General features: G+C 41.5%; 1 protein-coding gene across 3 annotated transcripts in view; it reads left to right on the top strand.

Annotated features, from left to right (window-relative positions):
• EBF2 (early B cell factor 2) overlaps positions 1-22,584 on the top strand; it is a 186,802-nt gene that overhangs the window by 134,844 nt on the left and 29,374 nt on the right. For all 3 annotated transcript variants that reach the window (XM_011360293.1, XM_011360294.1, XM_011360295.1), the window contains 3 exons: positions 9,766-9,883; positions 11,381-11,511; positions 12,441-12,567. In XM_011360293.1, coding sequence (XP_011358595.1) covers positions 9,766-9,883; positions 11,381-11,511; positions 12,441-12,567 — 376 coding nt within the window. The remainder of the gene's footprint in view (positions 1-9,765; positions 9,884-11,380; positions 11,512-12,440; positions 12,568-22,584) is intronic.

Below are 22,584 nucleotides of genomic sequence, written 5' to 3'. Positions count from 1 at the left end.
GGAAGGAAGGAAGGAAGGAAGGAAGGAAGGAAGGAAGGAAGGAAGGAAGGAAGGAAGGAAGGAAAACACAAGAATTCTGGGGCCCCCAAAGTATCCAAATCCATGGACCCTACTTGCAGAAAATCCTTCCTTGAAATGAAACAATTACGTGAAACACCCAGATTAACAGCCCAGTGAAGGAAAGGAAAGGAATTTATGTCTAGTTTAAGCTGACAGGCCTGTTAAGACATAATGAATCTCATTCTTTATTTCTGTGCACTGAGAATGGGTGGAGAGCAGGCATTTGGAAAACCCAGAAGAAAATCAAGCCAAGGATAGGAGGAGTCAGGCTTGTTGTCGTTTCCCACACTGACATTCTAAAACACAGTAGAAGTTGACAACAATCTGGGCTATTGTTGCCAGGTCACTCTCATGAGATAGGCTACCTGGGTCTGCTCAGAGTCCTAGTGAAAACATAGATGCATTCATTCACTTATTCATTCTCCCAAGCACTATTATTGAGGAAATTCTACATGCCAGGCACTATCTTAGGTGCTGGAGATACATCAGCAAAACAGATAAAATGCTTCTCCCTTGAGGGATTTATGTCCTAGTGGGGAGATAAGGAAAATAAGATAAATAAATGATTTACATAGCTTGGATGTTCTTCTCTGAGGTCTTCGAGTGACTTGCCTAGAAGCATAGGGGCCCAGTAAGATCCATTTGTCTTGATGTTGCCTTCTGGGACTCAGCAGTATGGTTGAGCATGGGTGATATGGGAGCTAAATGAAACCTGCCATTATAACAGCCAGGGTGGTTGCTCTTTCTAATAGTTTTCAAAGTTTCTCACAGCATCGGCTATAACAGGACCCTAATGTCAGCAGGTCATTTAATTGAAATTGGGAAGCTTAGAAGACTAGGTGCCAAATTTTCCCTTCCTGGCTCAAAAGGAATCTATTTTAAACAGACATGACCACTGTAGAAGGCTCTGGTGTTTTCCAGCATATGGGTAACACCAACTTGTATACTTTAGTCATTCCAGAGTTGGTAGCAGGTGTCTTGACACATCTCTAATCCTATAACCATTTTTAAGGAACTCCATTCAAACTTATAGCTTTTTTGTAATTAGGATAAGGCAGTAAGAACCCTTGGGTTCACTCTCTTATACCCTTTTAAGATTAGGTCCACCTAAATAATAATTTTTTTTTTTTTTAATTCACTTAAGCTAGGGAGAGGACTGAGGTATGTACACAGGTCTTGCCATCCTTTGCTTCAAGAGATCAGAGGTCAAGATGTATGAGGGGCACATACATTTCTAGGGAAAGAAAAATCATTTCGGGGGCCAGCTTGGGAACACCATCAGTGACGAGTTGACTCTTGTTTGTTCAGAGGGATCCCGCACACAACCTCAGGACATCTCAAGGGGACTGGGAGAGGGTGAGGGCAGAGGGTTGGTGCTTTGTGAGGGCACACCCAGTGAGTCTGTCAGAACTCGGAGGAAGAGAGAAGAAAGGAACAGTGGTGGGCGGAAAGGAACAGAAGATACAAAGATTGCCGTCAGAATGAAGGAAGAAGTGGGGCCGTGTGAGGACTGACCAGCGTCGTTGGGGTAGCTGGACACTACAAGAGGCCTCAAGCCCATTAATGCAACATGCTGGATGCAACAATTGCACAGGAACAATGAGGGGATTCATGTAGATGACAAAGTTACCTAGTCCACACAGCCAGCCGTTGGCCATTAGTCTGTTTGAGTAAACGATGCAGGAGCAAAGGGCAAGGCTGCTCACGTCTTGGAACAGGGCCAAGATCCATCCAACAAACCCTTATGATTTTTTAAACCCCCAGCTCTTATATAAAACTTTTTAATGGCACCACCATCTATTTTCCTTAAATAAAAAATGTTGAATGTTTCTCTCACACCCGTTGAAGAGGGAAACGAGAGTTTAAATTAAGTCCAAATGGTAAAAATTTAATATAGCTCCAGCTGCCTACAGGTTTCTTCAGTTCAAATCTTTCAGTTCGAGAGCTACTCCAGCTGCTCCATGATCTCACCCACCATTTGAAGGTTGCTCTGCTACTGAGCAGCGTTTTAAAGCACATGATGAAAATCACTTGACTTATGGCCTCTCTCTGATCAACAGGTGAGTCCATTATCTGGTGGTAAAACAAACCATATAGTCTGATTTAAAAAAATAATAATTATCTCTTTGGAGTCAGAAAAAAGCCTCTGAGGATCTTTTACTCAGTCTAACGCTTTAAGCTGTGGGGAGGCTTTCTGTGGGTTACTTCAGGCTTTTCTGTTTGATGGTATAACCTCCTGCCACCATCACTCTCTGACTTTTGGTGTCTCAAATGGCTATAAAGATCAGCAAGATAAGAAATTTGACCAGCTCACATAGGAAATGAGTTATTTGGGGGAGAAAAGGGAGAGAAGTGAATGCAGGTAACTGCCTATATAACTTTTGGGAAAGGATATGTTAGATTTTAGTTAGGTGGAAACAAAGCCTAAATGCTCAGACATTTTAGGAGTCTCGAACTTGGGCACTAACACCTGAAAACATTCCAGAACAATCAGATGCAAAGCTTCCTGGAAAGCAAATCTCTCTTAGTTTTGCAATAAGAGGGCATAGATCCTTAGGCTGCTTATAGGGCCTACGTGCTCCTGGTTTTTGATGGACAACAGGTGATTCATGAGGTCCCTGGGGGGGCAGAGTTTGGTGGAAGAGAATAGCCCAGTCAAATTAAGAACAGCATCAAGTATGTTAAGGCTCCCTTGGGGCCCTCAAAATGTTTACTAGTAAAACACTGCCCCTGACTATAACCATTCTACTTGGCATACATTTTACCTGGGAAGAGCAATGGGTCCAATGGAATGAAATGAAGTAGAGTGGAAGTAGCAGAGTCTAAAGCCTTTGAGATGAAGGGAAATTTAGTTGTAAACAGGTTATTGACCTTGAGGCTCCCTGATGATGTGAAAATCTGTTTTAAAAAAAATGCCACTTGATTTCTGTCCATATTCAACTAATTTTTAAAAGATAAGCTCTAAAAGGTGTCCATCCTAAGCCAAATTTGTCAAAATATGCCAGCGGAAATGCTCTTCGGCATATTACACCACTTACTACGCCAATTAAGATTTGTTTTATAGTGCTGGGGTAACCATTTCAGTAACCTCCAGTTGTATAGCAAAAGGTTTTCAACTCTTCAAGGCCTATCTCAAATCTCATTTCCTTGTTGAAAATGTTCGTTACTGTGTTCAGCTCAGGTTCATTTTTTCTCACCCTTGGACTCCTACAGTATACAATGGCCACACAATTTAGTCCTCATTTATGTATCACTGTATGGTTTTTTGATTGTGTGTAATGTTTATTATGCTTCATCAACTACATGGCAGCTCCTTGGGGTCGTGACAGTGTTTTCTGTAAGCCTCCATGGCATGTAGCACAGGGCCTGGGAGTGTCAAACAAAACCTTTGACTGATTAAAACACAGCACTGTCTGGTGCCTTAAGACAGTATCTTCTCAGGAGGTATGTCATTCATGCCACAGTCTCCCCTCCCTTTGTGTGAGGAACCCCAGAATGCCCCACATCTGTCTCAACAGCAATCAACCTCGTATTCTCTCATTTGGTACTTGATACTTAACTGAACAGAAAATTTAGCCTTAGGGAATAGGAAACAACAGCGATGGCTAAGAATTCTGAGAATTTCTTAAAAAAAAAAAAAAGATGACAAAATACATACTTGTGGGGTAGGTGTTTAAAGGTAATTCTGGAGACTCTGGAGTCCAGTAACAAAGAAGAATCTGGGCTTTAAATCTGGTTTGGAAATAAGGTGTGTGCCAAGAATTAAGTGGTAAGGAGAACAATTTGCAGTAGCCAAGCTGATTGTTGTTAGCCTGGGATGAATTAATGGAGGCTTAGAAAAAACTGTTTTGTCAGATTCCCCTTGTTGAATGTGAGAGTTAGCCCATGCATAAAAATACCAGTGGAGTATTTCTTCTCACGATATGGACTCCAAACTTGGTTACCCACCATGACCAGAAGTCTGTCTTGATTTTCTCTGTCCTTTTAATGGTCTCTATGTCTCTTTCCTCCTTCCACAGGTGGAAAATAAAATCCCACATAATAGTTATGCTTTGGGAAAGCTGAAATAACATATATAGCAACTGAACAGTTATAAGGGAGAAGCACATCATGAATTTAATTCCATTTCCAGATGTAAAATGTCATAAAGAATTTTTTTTCATACTTGGCAAAATAATAGGAATTTTCGAGACCATTTTATTTAGCTCGGTGTACGCGTGTTTGTAAGTAGGTATCAGAGTCTTATACCTACGTGTTATAAATGCTATGTATTGTAGCTTCACTGACATTAAGCTACTAAAGTCTCCACATTCAGCTAGGAGGTGCATGACCTTCACTGAAATGGAGGAGAAATGTGTCTGACTAATGGTAGAGTTTGGTGTGTTTTCAAAGCAAGAACTCTGATCCATATGGGGAGGTTTCTAACCATTGTAATTACCCTCTGGTGACTATAGACACTGGGATTCTCGTCTGTTTCAAAAAAAGAGCAGATCATTTAGTCATTCCGCTCATTTTTCATTTTGACTTCTCTTTTTCTTTTACCCTCCTGTGTGAGACTTAGGCCATTTGCAGGAACACCTGGGTATGAGCTGAGGCAGGCTGGCTAAGAGGGGACTCCACGCTGGTCATCCCAGTGACTTATGTAACTTAACTAAATTATAGAGCTTTAGGAAAGATAGATATTAAAAAAATAAAAGTGTGATGTTCCAAAAAGCCAAAGATATTTCAGACTGGGCATAAAATTAACCCAAGAGTGGGAATATGCCATTTTGTAAAAGTACCCATGTCACATGCTATCATTCTGATACCAATGGGAAAGTTAGTTGTACAGGCAGATTAACGGATGTGTCCACCGAAAGGATGACTCCCACTGAGGCCTTTTATAGGCAGGAAAGGGCTCTTTACAACTCAACCCCTGCTTTGTATAAATTATTAGAGTGCGGGACATGGGAGTACTTTTAGGTAATGCGAAGAAAAATATAATTTGAGAAAGCTAATTATTTTTTCTTGCATACTTTTAGCAAATTGCTAACACAGTTGTAGATTTTGTCTTAAGACTTTCTTGCATTTTTCAAGGGAAGATACAAACTTTTAATGTTCCTATTTCTGTACAGTCAGCTAAAACTGCCATTTAATTGGATGATTCAAAATGGAACCTACACCGTCACTCTCCAGTTGGTCTATGTTTATTGATCTGGTCTCACCAAAAATTAGAGATTGCATTAAGCAAAATAAGGAATTGCAGAAAGTGAAAAACTACTTTCACTTAAAAAAATGCAAGCAATTCCAATCGATTCCTACTTCTTTTTCTTGGGACCTTGGCTTAAAGATACCACGTCGTAAATAATATTTGCATGAATGTAATTGATTGCTGCTTTTGTGTTGAAATGTATCAGTTGAAGAGAGCTGTAATATGCAATGGCTTAGTTTTCCGCTCTGCGGCCTTGCCTATTTTGAGCTTTGAGCTGAAATACAGATACGCCAAGTATGAGAAACAAATGAAAGCTGTCACCAGTGTCAGCAGCAAAAACCAGGGGTCCATCCCACACCAATTATGGACATCTGTATTCCTAATTGGCATCCTTTCGGTCTGTGCCAGCAGAATGGTGGTGCCAAGAGAGTCTGACAGCTTTAGAAAAGACTAGGTATCAGGTTTAGGTGATAGGAGACACTGATGAGGCATAGAAGTTCTTTTGTTTGGAATACTCTACGTATGTTTGTTATAATACATATGACTGTTAGTTTTGGGTACCTTCAAATGGCACCCCTTCTCAATACTAAATTTGCTACTTCTAAAACAGATCAGTTTATGATCTTAGGAGAACAAGTGGTATTGATGATTATATGATCAGAAGAGCGTTGGCAAAGATGCATACAAATAGTTAACAAGGTAATGGTAAGAAATGTTGACCTTGATTTGTTTAGCTAAGATGTAAAGATTTTTGAAGGTCAAAGGTGTCCTTGTGTAGTGTTTTGGAGTCTAACTGTGTCTGACCCTCTAACATTAAGCTGCTGTGGCCTGCAGTTTTGAAGAGTGAAGCAAACCAGGGGGAAAGAGAGAAGGGGGAGAGAACAGGAAATGGAGTGAGGTGTTTCAGGAAGTTGTCAGGGGTTGACTGATTGATTCCAGATGGAAAAGGTCAGCCTTCGTGACCCAGGAAATACTCACTAGGGGAAAGAAGTTGGCTTGTGGAAGGGGAAGGCCTGGGAGTGAGACGATTCTGGAATGCACATTCCACTTCCTTTAGTCTTCAAACATTCAGAAACTTTAACTTCTCTGAAGAGAATAATATCAGTGTTGTCATCATCCATCAGAAAACAGTGAAGGAAGTCAAATTCGAAGCTTCGAATGTACCAAATGCATCTTCATTTCCATAATGTTGTTCATTCTTCCAGAAGTGGAGTGAATGTATGTAAAAGTCAGTATTTGTGTGTGTCTTCACATGTAAGAACAACCACCAAACCTGTCTGCTTTCACGTGGTGGGGTTTGTGAGTTGAATCCTTTACATTTTGTAAATTTAGTTAAATTGGCAGACTCTTCTAGATACTTCAGAGTCTAAGATATTTGAAATATTAAAAATGGGAACTTGTATCTATCTATCTATATATATGTATATGTGCACACACACATACATTTGGACATAATTTAAAATCTTGTAATAAATTTTGCAGACACTGAAATAATTCAGGTTAATTCCCTTGCTGTCATGAGAGGCCAGCGCTAGCCAGCAAGAGATTAAAATTTATTTCCATTGTTAATAGAAAATAATGAAGTGCATCTGAACCATCAGGGTATGTCATTCGGGAAATGTTCACTTTGGAACTGAGTCTCACTCCACCCAAATGGACAATGATGAAATCGGCTGGCTCGAGAAAGCCCCATATTTTGTAGCAGGAATGCACGAGGAGCATTAAAGTACAGTATGACAAGAAGCTTGTGGAATGAATTAAAGTGGTCTCAGAGAGATTGCTCTTACATCTACATAATCCTCAGGCCGGCAGGGCTCTCCTCAGTGTGCCCAGTATAGCTCATTAGCAATTAAAGCCTTAAGCACCCTTTCATTTTTGGTTTCCTCCAGCGATAACAGCTAATTCTTTGAAAATTCACTCACATACACAATTTACCAAAGAGGTCTGATTCCTCTTTTTTCTCTATCTTCTCCTTTTATTTTTGGAGGGTAAGCATATGCAGAGAATAATGCTTTCAACCCTCACGTTCATCTCAATCCCAAGAGCAGGAGGTGGCTTCTCTCTCCCTTCGACTATGACGCCATCTTATGCTCTGCTGAGATGGCCCTGATAAGGCCTTGTGCCTTCATGCACTTGCTGAGAGTGATGAGTAGCCCCTTCTTATGGTGGCTACATGATAGGAACATGATGGAAAGACTCTCCCCAGACTCTTAACATGGTAACATGGACACAATTGAAAACAGACCCAGAGCTAGATAGGCTGAATCCCTGAATTGTGAGCAATTATATTGATGATAATTTTCTGCATGACAACTGAGGTTCCTTTACATTTATTCTGATGTCACAGAGAGGCAGGGACACCCTACCTGTAGTGCATTCACAAGTGAGGAATTGAAGTGTGGGAGAAACATGTAGCCGACTAAGGAACACATTATTATGTTGTCTTTGAATCTCCAGGGCCTGACATAATATTCTACATGTAGCAGGAACTCAATGAATGCTTTTGCATTGAATGATTGAAGCCCACTTATGTCCGTGCAAAATTTCCTGTGTGCTACTGTCAGGCCTATGACACCAGACTAAGTGAAATACTTTGGGGACCTAAGGTTTTAGGGATTCTCTCAAACCCCTATTATACTCAAATGCATATTTAAAAAATTTAAAAGATATCTAAAACTCTAAGTTAAAAAAAAATCAGAAGAGTGTCGTCAAGGAAGGGGTAGTGGGTAGGACTGACTGAGAAAGGACACATTGTGACTTTCTGGGGCAGTGGAAAGGTTCTATATCATGATATGGTGCTGATTACCTGGGTGTATTCATTTGTCAAAATTGTGCAACTAAGATTTCAATGCATGTACATTTCACCTAAAAATGGGGATTCATTGTACTATTCCGTTTATTTCATTTGCTTGAAATTATTCATGGCAAAAAAGTTTAAGTGCCATCTAATGAATCTTATTTCATATTAGGAGGTAAGGCAGGGTCAAGGTTTTTTCCATCTTCATTTAATAAGTAAGGAAGGGGTGGCATAAAATTACAAGTCGAATATCATCAAATTTAATTTTGGGGTAGACAGGGAGACAGGAAGAATCACTCTTAAACATGGCCCCTATTATGTACCTATTCAATGCCTTTCCTCAAAAGGTATATATATACATATACGCACATACATACACACACATACATATGCATGAATATGTATATAACAAGTTCCTTTCTCAAAAAAAAAAAAATATCGCCATGCATAACAAGTAGACAAGTAGACTCCTATCCATGGTGACTCATCTTCCTGGGTCAAGTAAGTAGGTGGTGGGTATGGTATGTTCAATTCCACTCACTTCTGCTACACTTTACCGACTTATCCGACCTTAGCCTGTCTCTGCCTCTTTGAAATTCTCCCACACCCTTCATCTGCAGCACACACACAGAGCTCATTTCAATCTGAATCCTTGTGCCACTTGTTTTATGTGTAAACTGTGTTTCTCTAGCCTAAAAGTAAGCTCCTTGAGGAGAAGGGTCACGCCTTGTAACTTTTGGTACCCAGCCCCTGTGTCTCCCTTTCTAGAGCCTCCTCAAAGTCTTCGACTATGGAAGGCGTTCAGTGAGTAATGTCATCTGTTCTATTGACTGCTCAAACAAGGCAGAGGCGAGGTGGTTAGGAAGAGAACTCATTCAGGCTATGCATGGAATGGTTTACACATATTATCTCATTTTTATCTTTATTTTATCTCATTTAGCCCTCGAAATAGGCATTGTTTAGGCATTGTTTATGTTTTACATATGAGAAAAATGGAGATTTGAAAAAGTTAAGTAATATGTCCAAGATTATAACTTAAGGAGTAGCAGGTGTGGGGTTTGAGTTTAGTTTTACCCGACTCCAAATCCACGCTCTCACTACTCTACACCCATCACTTCCCCTTCCTCGGGGTAAATGGTCTACATGCTCAACACTGAATTCCAGTAACCTTATCTTCTCGTCTCTGCCACTGCTCTCTAGTGGGTGAGGACACCACAGGCACATCATCAGGCAGCATCTCCATGCCAGCATTGCTTTACCCCATGTCAGAAGTGCAAGAACCCAGTCCTGAGCTTGGAGAAATGACCTCCCAGCTGGTGCTTAGTTCTTAGCTTCCCGATCACACACAATCAGCTTCTTGTTGCCACTGCAGCCCGAGGGTCAGCCGGCAATGGTCGTCCAAGGCCTTTGACAGTGAGCTAGGTGACTAGAATCAGCAGGCAGAAGGCCAGTGTCCCAGTTTCATCACCTGGGCACAGTTAGAACACAAATACGTGACAGTGTATGGGTGAAGGGTGGTACCTTTTCCAATGAAGCTCTGCCATAATTATAGTAGGAAGACAATCTGTCAATATGCTGAGAGCATGGCCCTGTCCCCAAATTCTGTCCTGTCTCTCATTAGCCATATGGAAGTCTGGCAAACAGAATTCTGGTACATTTACAACTTTATGTGAAACTAACGCCACACCACCTTTTTTTTTTTACTTTAAATGTGCAGGTTGTGTTGTCAACAACGGTGAATGTGGATGGACACGTGCTGGCTGTTTCCGACAACATGTTTGTTCATAACAACTCGAAGCACGGGCGGCGAGCGAGGAGACTGGACCCGTCAGAAGGTAGGCCGTCTGCGGTCTGCGCTGCGCAGGCAGACGAAGATCTTCACAAACTTCCTTATTTGAATTTCAGATTTATGGTTCTGAGTAGGAGTGGAGAAAGTACACAAGACCATGCCTTAAGTGAAGTTGTAAACACCAACTCCACACACGCCCCGATGCTCAGGCCCCCATGCCTCAGACTCACCCATTCAGTTCCGTGTTTTTCTTTTTGCTAGACTGGTATTTCGGGCAAAGGTAAGCCTATGACATCTTAGTTAAACAGGAACATCGCAGTGCCAGACATGTATGAATAAGTGTCAGATGTGCCCTTAAACAGATTGTGGGCAAAACAAAACAATGTGCAGAATGAAACTGACACTAATTGATTTTTGTTTGCTTGGACAAGAAGAAATCATGGTCTGCTCTGCATAGTTTTCCATGTGCATTAAAGTAATTAGAAATACCAGTAACTGTTAAACTTCAAGTTGTTTGAAAAATTAAAGTATATTAAAGAAAATAACTGACAAACCTAAGTGAAGTCCATCTAAGTTCTTCTCCTTCCTTCCACCCTCCCCAGCTCACTGGTGTAGGAGGCCTTATACTATAGAATGAGTGGCTAAAACTAGGCAAATATTTTAGTGTGATGTTTGGCTCTGTATTGCCCACCAGCCCCCACCTCGACTCAGCCCTTAAAATGTGTCTTGTATCATTTTAAATAGGAATTAATGAACTGAAAGAAAATGATTGAATCAGTAAAGAATTTGGAGTGGTGTTAATTCTCCCACAGTGGGCACCGAAGGGGAGAAGAAAACCCTCGGGTTCAGAACTAGGAACCCATCCAGTTTCTTTTGACTGATTGGATGTGATTGACGGGCTGTTCAAAGGGGGCTCATGTTTTTGGAGTCCTGCCAAAGTTCTTTTCCACCTTTGACCCTGTCAGCTTTGGAAATGGAGTGATGGATTGACTTTAGTTATGGCCTGAAAACCATATTGGGTTCCTGTTGGGACATAAAGTCCAGAGGCTTCAAACATATGGAAGAAGACGGGAGTGGGGGGGAATCCTTTTGACAAAGTTAGGGAAGCGATTAGAAATTGTCTCTTGATAGAGCTGGAAAAAGCCTTCACCTATGATAGATGTGGCTTTCTCCTTTTCTCTTTAGCACATTAACTGGCCTTATAAATCTTAACATCTTGGGGCAGAGGAGGTGGAGAGAGAAAAGAGATTTACACATTTCCAGTGTGGTCAACTTATAAAAATATGGAGAAAAACAACAGAGTTCTAAAAACACCCTTTGCACAATTAGCTAAGTGTTCCATGTTTTCATATATAGTGGTCAACTCATTAGGCTTTAATGACCTGGTGAAAACCAACAACCAATTAGGGAGTGACGGCAAGTCAGCGAAACTCGACTTGAGCTTCTTGGAATGACCAACAGCTTTCAAGAGCAGCCAGTCCCCCAAACTCCAAACTTCAACCACCGAAGGGCAGACGTGACTCCTTCTTTTCTATCTTCTTAGCTACACCGTGCATCAAAGCCATTAGCCCAAGCGAAGGCTGGACCACAGGAGGAGCCATGGTCATCATCATTGGGGACAACTTCTTTGATGGCCTCCAAGTGGTGTTTGGGACCATGCTTGTATGGAGCGAGGTAGGCCAAGGCAACTGCTTCCCTGATATTCTTTGGCCCAAATGCTGTTTCGTTCTGGGGAAACTAGTAATTCCTAGAGCACTGGCAGCATGAGTTCACATTATTGAGTACCTGCTTTGAGCAGGGCACTAAAAGCTAAAAGACATGTATGCCACAGTTTTCTGCAGGCATGGATCCCTTAACAGGTAAATATTCATCGCAATATTATTTATAATTGTGGAACATTAGAAATAGCCTAGATGTTGAATAGTAGAAGAATGATTAAATAATCATTCCACCTTTACAAATTGTGTTTTGAAGAAAATCTATGGCTAGGAGAAGAACGCATGTTTGTGCTGTAATGCTAAGTGAAAAAAAATCAGGACAACAGTGTCTATGCATGTAAAATATAATTATATGATACACATTCATAGAAAAGTACTGAAAACACACTGAAGCCTGATAATGGTTGTTTTGGATTATACAATGTTAATATTTTTCTTCATATTCTCTGTAATTTCCAAATTTTCTAAGGTGGAAATGTTCTACTTTCATAATGAGAAAGCCAACAAGACATGTTACAAAAAGATAAATAACGATGCTATGTTGAATATGGAAATTGCCAAATCCATATGTGAGGTCACAGCAGTGTAGGACTTGGGAGGAGGGAGTGACCTTAGGGGTGGGGGCAGGGTGGGCATGGGAGGTGGGAGGGACTTGAGCTGGGCCAGCAGGAGGGAAGAGACCTAGACAGGTTAGCTGAGAGAAAGTTTTGGGGCAAGAGAGAGAAACATGTGAGACACAGGGACGGGGTGGTCAGAGCATTTGGGGTGTCGTGAGTACCCCGGTGTGCCCTGGTGGGAGTACTGGTGGAGAGACTCATGCTCTCGGTATCCCTGGTGATAACTTGTGTAATAGGTGTCTCATTTCCCTGCCCATTCACTCCTCAGCTAATAACTCCTCACGCCATCAGAGTGCAGACTCCTCCTCGGCACATCCCCGGAGTAGTGGAGGTGACACTGTCTTACAAATCCAAACAGTTCTGCAAAGGAGCTCCAGGGAGGTTCATCTACACAGGTAGGTTTGAAAATTATTCCAAGAGGGACTGGCTCCTAGTTCACCTTTGCACTGGTTCCCAGTCTCACCGCTTCATAATCATTCTAACTTTTCTAGGTCTTTCTGCTACTGTGCAGAAAGTGAACTGGATGATAGGCAGTGAATGAGGAAGTGTAGGCTTGATTTTAAATATGTATTTGACTCAAGCAATTTCTGTGTGTTCTGGAAGATGGTCATAGCAGCTCATTTCAGGAGGCTAGTCTTATAAATTTAACTCTGCTGGAACCATGCTCAAATAGACTTTTGTCTAAGCAACCATACAAAAATTAGACAAAGTTGCCGGCTATAACTAAATTTTCTCGAAAAGGGTTCAAGAAAGTTGCCCGCTAATGCTGCAGAGTGATTCAAATTATCTTAAAATTTTATGAAGTATAAATTATCTATTAGTTCAATATTTGTTGAATATCTACATTGTATCTACTACATTTTCTAGGCAGAAAGTATAGTGACATATAACACTTAGTTCCTATGTGGAAGTTTAGAACTTTTGGAGGAGGCAGCGGTATGTTGCACAGAACAGCTGGAGAATTAGCATATTCAAAACATTTGGTGTTTCCAATGAATGGAGTAGGAGTTCCAGGAGGAGAGAGTTTAGTGTGGGCTAGAGTGGAGATGAACACTGAAGACTATTTTTAAGGATGAGAAGGATTTGGCTAGGCAAAGAGAAAGAAGAATGTTCTAACAGTGGGAATTTCGTGTGCAAAGGCCCAGAGGGTGAGGTGAGCGGTGCCTGGAAGAGAGGGCTGGCTCCACGGCTATGGCAAAGTTCGGGTAGAACTTAAACCAGAACTCAGCCTAGATGAGCGAGGCACAGGAAACCAAAACACAGCTTAAAAGTTCTGTTTGGTACCTTTAGTAGTCAGATTCACAGAGACAGAACGCTGAATGGTGGCTTTTGGGGATGGGGAGGAGGGAGAGTGGGAGCTGTTGTGTAATGGGCACTGAGTTTCAGTTTTGCAAGATGAAAAGAGCTCTGGAGACGGGTGTGAAAGCACTTGACACTATTAAACTATATACTTAGAAATAGTTTAAGATGGTAAGTTTTGATATGTGTATTTTATCACACTTTTAAATAATGGGGGAAAAAACTTTGTATGGGAGTTTGGACTTGATTTGGCAAAATGTAAGATGACATTGAGGGTTCCCATGCTAGGGAAACGACTACTGTTGATGTAAAGACTGATTTCGTCGGGGGGAAAACCGAAGCCAGGGAGACCAACTAGGATATTGTACTTTAAGAGAGAAAATAGTGATTGGAGAGAAAAAAAGATATAAACCAAGAAAGTATATCAAACATTTTATGAATTTTAGTAACATTACTTTATAGTGTGTTCTCTCATTTGTATTCGGCCTCCTATTCTTGTCTACGGGCAGATATCAATTAGGAGTAGATGGAAGAGGGTGGAAGAGATGGTCTCAGAAGGGAGTATAGGGGACGGAAGAAGTGTAGGTGGCACTTCTGGAGCACCAACGTGCAGGGCTCAGGATGACAAGGAGGAGCCTGCGAAGGAGACCGAGCAGGAGCAGTGGGTGGGAAAGGACGGCAACAGAAACATGGGCCGTCCCTGAAGTCAGGTGAGGAACGGGTCTCACTTCAGGATGCTCTCCATGTATAGCGCTGCAGCACCTCTGTTTTCCCAAATACACCTGCTGTATATGGATGGCCTGGGAGGAGAGAGGTCAGACTAATACCAATCATGGTGCAACCGGTCCTCAACTCTCTTCCGAAGTAGTGAACAATCGTGATACTCAGTGGGGCTGTGGACGTTTGGAGCCTAGTGTTGTGTGTGTGTGTGCGAGCGTGCATGTGTTAACTTCCACTGAAAGCAGAGGTTCTCACCCTTGGCTTCACGTTAAATCACCAATGCCCATACTGGACCCCCAGACCAATTAGATCTGAGTCCTTGAAGGTAGGACCCAGGTATCAATGTAATCCCTTTATTTGTTGAACAAACATCAGCTCCATATGATTCTTAAGGCACAAAATCAATAATATCAGTATGCCTCTAACAGCTTTCGGGTCTAGAAGAGATAGTCATTTGTAGATTACAATAATTGGTTTGAGTCCCATAAGAGATATAAATGCAAAAAGGCTTGTCAGAGCACTGAGCAGGGAGTAGCTGAGTTTGGGGAGTCAGTGAAGGCTTTCCAGAGGAGGGGACAACAGAGTGACATTTCAAAAGCGAAGTGGGGACTTCCCAGACAGAATAGAAGAGGCTATGATCCACAGGTCATGGAAACACAGTGCCTGGTGAAAGAGGAGCCCACATCACCATAAAAATAATAGATGTCATGTTACATGTAAATTCAAAGAATCTTAGCGATGATGAGACATTGAAGATCATCCGGTCAAACTCATTCTTTTGCTGATGAGAAAATTGAGACCCAGGGAGAAGTGACTTCCTCACAATTGTCCACTGAACTCAAGATGGATTCAGAGCAAGGACTCAGGTCTCTGGCCATCCCACCTGGTATCTTTAATTTAGCCATGTAGTGTCGGCAAAGAGCTCTCTTTTCCTAACATGCTGAGCCATTATTGACTTACTCACGAAGGGGGTGTTGGTTGAGCATGCACAGTGTGCTCAGCGCTGCGCCATGTGCTGGGGTCATTTCAGACAAGTGGGACCAGAGGGATCCTTCTTTCCTCAACATTAAGATACAGTGATTTAAGGTGAACCGCTCATGCTCTAGTGTCACACCGCCTGGACGCAGTGCTTGGCTTGCCTCCTGACAGTTCTTAAATCTTGCATAAGTGGCTTAACCTCTTTATTTCCCCATCTGTTCAATGGGCTACCTTACCTCACAGAGTGGTGGTGAGGACTAAACCATACAGTGCACGGAAACAGTGGCGTGCTGGTAAAGCTTTAAGAGCTGGCTCTCTAGGGAAAAGGTGAGGTTGGGGGAAGCATTAGTTTGTAGGATTTGCTGATTTCCATGGTGCAAATATTGTCACCATGGCTGATTTTGAGCTACCAATATGACATCAACCAGCTCGCCAAATTCCTGAAAATTTAACAATGTGCTCTCATGAGCTGGTACAAGTCAGATTTGAACACTTCTGTATGTAAAGTACTTGGGATAGAGAGCAATTATGTCTTATTATTCAAAAGGTATTATTAATATTCTTATGATCACTATTAGTCTTATCATCGTGGAGACTGACTTGAATAAGGAATTACAAATGTGATGAGGATTAAAAGTTGTATAGGATACTGTGGATATATGCTAGTGAAAAGGAATCTTCTTAAAGATGATAGGGAAGGCTGAGAACAGTCCTAAAACAGAAAACAGTATGTGTAAAGGTCCTGCAGTGGGAAAGAACATGGGATACATTTGACGGCCACTAAGAATGAGTCAAAGAGAGACCAGGTTCAAGCTGGAAGAGAGGGTCGGGGCTGCTCTTTTGGCTCCACCCCAGGTGCCATGGGAGCCACTGGAGTATTTTAAAGCTGGGGAATGCCATGATCAGATTTGCCTTTTAAAAGATCATTCTGGCTGCAGTGTAAGAGGATGGCTTGGAAGCCAGGGCAGATTCAGGGAGGTCAGTTAGGGGCCAGTGTGGTGGCCCCGGCCAGAAATGATGGTAGCTTGGACTAGAGTGCTGGCAGTGGGGACAGGCAGAAGTGGCTGAAATTTAGGAGGTAGCACTGACGGGACCTGATGATTGATTGGATGGGGTGAAGGTTGGGGAAAAGAGGGGAGGGAAAGACTCTCGGGTTTCAGGTTTGAAAAATTGGGTGGGTATAGTTTAGAAAGTGATTTTTAAAAAGGTATAAAGTGCTAAAGGGAGTTCAGAGGAAGGACAAAATACTTCCAGCTGGCGGAGAGGTGGGAAGACTTAATATTGTAAAGATGTCAATTAATGAATACATTTAACATGATGCCAATCAAAGTACCAACAAAATGTTTGGGGGAACTTTACGAAAGTTCTGGAAAAGTAAAGGTGCTAAAATAGGACCCTTCGTTTTGAAAAATGAGAGGGACTTGGCCTACCCGACATTAAAAACTATTTCAAGTTTAGTAATTAACAGAATATGGGGCTTTGTAGAAACATACAGAAATGTCATGTAATGAAAGAAAACATTTAAAAATAGTTTTTGTACACACGAATAGCTTAAATACACAAGTATCTGTATACGTGAGGAACCACCTCAGGTCCATGTGGAAAAGACAGTTTAACAAATAGTGTTGGGCCAATTAGTGAAGCATTGAAAAAAAGTTAGATATCTAATTTCATATCATAAACTGAAATACTTGAATTAAATAATTTTCATTAAAAATGTAGACATTTCAAAAAGTTTTTATAAACTTGAGCCTTGCCAATCTCGGACAGAAACAATCAAACATAAATATGTGATTACATAAAAAGAAAATTTTTGCATATCAAAGTGGCAGTCATTAAATCAAAAGGAAAAAGACAAACAACATATTTGTTATATGACATATGATCTTACATATAAAAAATTCATTCATTTGTTCAGTAGAAGTTTATTTTATGCCTACTATTTTTCAACCACTATGTTATGTTATATGTGCATTGTGGATAAAGAGGTGAATGTTATCTGTCTTACAAATTCAGGAAGAAAAGAAAAATACCTAAATTAAAAGCTAGCAAGGAACATCAGGAGTTAATTCTGGAAGGAATACAATTAAGCAATAACATATTTTTAAAAGTCCAAATCACAATAATAATCAAATAAATGCAAATTAAGGCAACTACATAACATTTTCCTCCATCAAGTTAGCAAAGAGTTTCTAAAAAAATAAATAAAAGAAAATAAAATCAGGTTGGCAAAACTAAGAAAGTGGAAAATTTCTAACCCTGCTATAGGAAGGTTGATTACCTTAACAGTACGAGCCTTAAAAATTTATGTACTCTTTGACCCAACAATTCTACTTTTAGGAATGTATACTTAGAAAATAATTGAGTCTTCCTGAAGGCTGTTTATTGGAGAACTGTTTATAGTAGTGAAAAATTGAAAATGTCCTTAGTGTTCATTAGGGGGCTCATTAAATAAATAACAGAACATCCTTCCACTGAAACAGTTTTTAGACATTAAAAGTAATACTGTGGATGGATATTTAGTTACATGAAAGATTTCTGTAATACAGGTTTTAAAAAAGCTTAAAAACTGTATGTACAGAGTGGTACAATTTTTGTATGAATATGAAAAAAGAATAGTTGCATAAAATCCCAAGAAAGGTCTGGAAGCCTGCATACCAAGATGTTAACAGTGGTGGGGGTGGGGTACTCGTATTATTATTTTTATTATTATTATTATTATTCATTTTGCTTACTTATACCAGTTGACCCTTGAGCAATGTGGGGGTTAGGGGTGCAGACCTCCCATGCAGTCAAAAATTCACATATAACTTTTGACTCTCCCAAAACTTCAGTTTTCTCTCAGTATCTGCAGGGAGATTGGTTCCAAGACCCCCACAGATACTGAAATCCATAGATGCTCAAGTCCCTTGTATAAAATGGCATAGAACAATGCACACGGCTGGCCCTCTGCACCAAGGGATCCCCAACCACACATCAAAAATGCTGTTTTTGAGCCACAGTTGTTTGAATCTGAGGATGTGAAACCCAGGGATACGGAGGGCCAACTGTTTATTTATTGAAAAAAATCCATGTATAAGGGTACTGGCGCAGTTCAAACCCATGTTGTTCAATGGTTGATTTTTTTTTTTTAATTAAAAGTTAAGCAAAGAAACTAAAATATAAGAAAATTAATGTCACACATGTTTAAACACCAAAACAGCACACATTGGCAAACCTGATTCTTCAGGTACAAAGAAAGTATGTCCCGCCAGGGAAGCAGCGAGGCTCCTTGCAGAAGACTGACTGCCTTTGAGAAGGCAGGACCTTGGGAAGCAGTTAGGGGTGAGGGGGTGGGAAGGCAATAGCATATACTCTCACAATCAGAAGAAAACAGAACTACAACACCATTCAGGATGCCTCAGGAGGTTGTCATTCTCTCTAAAAACTTCCGCCTTGAGGTTGTTGGACCAAATGCAACTCAGGATGGTGGAGACAGTGGCTGATATTATCCATGGAGGGTTCCAGACGCCACAGGAAATGGATTGGTGGTCTCTTGTCATGCCCACTCACTGAGCAGCCAGGGACGTGGAAAGCTAATTACAACCCTTTGGGAATCTTAGTCCAATGGCTAAAAAGGCAATGGCTTCCCCAGGTGACTGAAGACAAGACTACTCTACCTCAGAGGCGAGGCCTACCTCAGCGAAGAATCCTGGCCTTCTCCCCAGGAAGTGACAGGCAGAAGCCTCTTGGACTTCCAGCTAGCCTGGCCTCCAGAGCCACACATTCTGAGCCTGCTGGGATCAGCCCTTCCAGTCCCACATCCAGTGCTTAGCTGCAGGATAGTGTGTCTGAGACCATGACAGGCCGAGGCGAAATCCTCAGCTCCAGGGGTGAGGTGGAAATATAATCTTGATTCTAGAGGAAAAGAAAAACTTGAAATGTGGAGAGCTGTAGTGGGGACAGAGTGAGCACGCAGAGGGCTCTAAGAGGAGATGCACTAGACTCTCTGACCCAGAGACCTGCTTTCGGATGCCAGCAGTGTCATCGATGACTTGCTTGTCCTTTTGTCAAGTCACCTAACCTCTCTGAGCCTCCTTTCTTCCTCTATAAAGCTCTGGTTAATTATACTATTACCCAGAGGTGTTTCCCTAGTTTGGCTGAGCTCGAGAATCATGCTTGGCCCCACTCCAGACATAGTGAATCATCCTCTTCTGGGACGGGCCGGGAATCTGTATTTTAAACAAAGAAATGAGTTTGGGGAAACCTGAGTCCTATTTATTAGGCTGGTGGAGAGATTTTCTGGCTTATAAAATTCTTCACAACATGGGGCAGTTCTTATGAGACTGAGTCGTTGTACCGTGCACATGATAATATGTACCCTTAGGTGGAACTTTCTAGAAGGAGACTCAAAAAGTAAGAGGTGAGAAGGGAGGCTCCACGGAAACTGCCCTCTTTCAGCCCCCACGTCCTATGGTCCATGGTCGAACCATCGATGGTTCTCGTATCCAAGGACACACCACCATAATAAACTCGAGCCTATTAGATGTAACTTACCTGGCATAATTAGCCAAAATGCAGTAATCAGTTCCCCATGGCTGTTGCTGCCAAGAACAGCATAAACAACATCAGGGCTCTGAAAAACAACACATTTTCTTCACACGTGTGACTTTGCAGGTCTGTTTTCTTCCATCCTTGATTTGCTGAAGTGCAGCTTGCTGCTGAGCAATTGAGAGATCCACGGGCAAGCGTAGCGCATCAGGAAAGGTCCGATGGCCTCTGTCGGGTTTGAGACCTAGAGGAGGTCTGCAAGCCCAGGCATGGCAGGGAGGAGCTCCTTTCCTCCCCTCACAGGCTTTCCCACAGAGAACTGACAGTGCAGAAAAATAATCCTGGTAGGGACACCCAGTGAGGCCATGGTTACTGGTTGTGCAGGTACTTTTTGGCTATCTCGAGATTGTGGGGGAGAATGTCTGGAGCTTGGCATTTGAGGAAGGAATTGCCATTATCTATAATTGCAAAATCTTCACCATTCACAGAAACCTGTGAAAAGTCATGATGGCAGGTCACTGAAGATAGAGGGTAGATGAGCACAGGTTTTTGGTATTGTTCCTATGGTTCTTTGCAGAATCAGGGCTAAATAAACGTTTGATCACTTATTGAGAAGTCTCCCATAAGTTCTATCATCAGATAGAACTAGTAAGAAAAAAATGATGATAGTAATTCAGTAATCACATCTGTCATCTATTGAGCAGGTGGGGTCAGGCTCTGTCTTATGAGCTCATGTAATCACCATCTTTCTCATTGTGATGGTTCTATTGGTATCTCAACTTTATAAAGAAGAATCCTGCTGCCTAAGATCACCAAGCTAGATCCAGTCCCAGCTGTCTTATTCCAAAACTGCACTCAACTATTAACCTGTGCTACTTACCAATACTGTATAGCTTCTTAGGAGAAATTACACCGAGGCCGTGTGTTCAGCTTCATCCAGCAGTTTTACTTGGCAAATGCCAATGGCCTCAGCTGTCTGGTTGTTATGCACAGGACATGGGCCTAGCCAGCGAGTATGCAAAGGCGCATAGGACGCCTCACCTGAGCCCTGGTGTTCCAGACTGCAAAGTGGATTATTTCGATTTCAATGTCATGTGATAGGCTTAGAGCCTATGAAGTGCTTTGAATTCCCTAGAAGTCATAGAAATTATCCTGCCCATGAATAACTGAAGTTGCAGAAGGCAAAGAAATATGGACTTCACTTCATTATTAAACTTGAGAGAACTTAGCATTGGGGCTGAAGACAGACACAGAAGAAAACACAGCTTAGAGGCCCGGATTTGAATCCCAACTTTCTGGCAAATCCCAACTTTCTGGCAAATCCCTTAACTATTCTTTGCCTCAGTTTTCTAACCTAAAAAATGGAAAAGTATTTATTTTACTGGGAAGATGAAATGATATAGACATGCAAATGTATTATGTATAGAAATATAAAAATAGAAACAGAATTCACCATTGAAAGCATTTGGCAGGACACAGCATCCTAGCGGGTTTCCTCCCTCACTGCTGTTTGATCAGGGTGGACTTTTTTTCTCCTTTTCTAAAGGGTTGATTCTTTGTGAAAGCCCTGCCTTCTGACACTAAACATAGTTATTACAATATTACTGACTATGTTCTCTATGCCGTACTTAAAAATCAGGATCTTGTAGTCTGGTGACAGAGAAGACCAAGGCAGCCAGAGAACATGGGATCTGCAGATAGGGTGAAGGGGAAGTGGATTTTTAAGGGGCGATGAAAGCAGCAGAGACCCACTGGGCCCAGCTGGCTCAGGTGCATACTTTCCAAGAGGAGCTGCTTTCCAAGGTGTGTGGTTGAATATAGAAGTTATCAAAACACCCTGGCTAATCGAGACACATTGAGAAGCCAAAGAATTCATGTCGACTAACCCCCTCCCCCAGGACACTTCTCATTTTTTACTTTAGCACAAACGAATGCATTTGGTTACTTCCCACTGTTCGTTATTTGGGAGAAAGTGTTAACCAACCAAAAAATGGCCAAGAACAGACAGTGATTGAGAAGAGAAATGAGAGGCCTAGATGTTTCCACAGACCCCCAAATCATACCCCAAACAGCCTTCTCCCCGGGGCTCTGCATGAAGTGTGGGGTTCTCTCATAAAGCTGCACAGCACAGATGTGCGAGCTGGATGGAAAACGTTAATAGCTCATCCACTTCACATTCCTTTTTTTCTTTTTTTTTCTTATACCATTATCCTGGAAAAAAAAAATCCCATTTAAGAAATGAATCTGATTTTTAGTTAAAAATACCCTATTCAGACATCAAAAACTGGCCCAAGTACAATTGTTCTCTGTTCACACTGGAAACAGGTTGAATCAACGGCCCTCCTGGTAGCCTGTAGCTTTACTGAAGTTGCCTCCACCCCCACCTCTTGTGGAATTCAGATCATTCAGCTGAGTTTGAGCAATCACGTCTCCCTTGGCGGCCCCAGAATAGGGGCTGCTGTTTCACTAGAGACATCCCAGCCCCTTAATGGTCTGGTGCTCTCAGGTATAATATTCTAAATACACATTACAGAGCATACGAGCATATTCATAACTGCTCCATTGTGGCATTTGAATTTACCCTTGAAATTTATCTTTAATTTTTACAGTTGTCTCCTTAACCATGTATATTACTCCCTTCTTCAAACAATCTGTCTTGCTGCTGCGGTTTTTCTTGAAACCAAAGCGTAATTAAATATTAAATTAATATTTCATTTAAAATTAAATATCACAGGCTTCTGTCTAATTTTTCACTTGTGCACTGCTGGTTCTCACCTCGTGTTCTCGTTCCTGTATCCACAAAGGCAGGTACCATCTTAATAATGTGTTTTTATATTATCTTTGTCCTTTTTTTTTAAACTGGTGACACTGAACTTCTGCTACAT

The sequence above is a fragment of the Pteropus vampyrus genome, unplaced genomic scaffold, assembly GCF_000151845.1.
Source record: "Pteropus vampyrus isolate Shadow unplaced genomic scaffold, Pvam_2.0 Scaffold53, whole genome shotgun sequence".
In the NCBI taxonomy this organism is placed as follows: Eukaryota; Metazoa; Chordata; class Mammalia; order Chiroptera; family Pteropodidae; genus Pteropus; species Pteropus vampyrus.
Note: the sequence above shows the minus strand (reverse complement) of the source record. Positions and strands in the feature narration are given on the sequence as shown.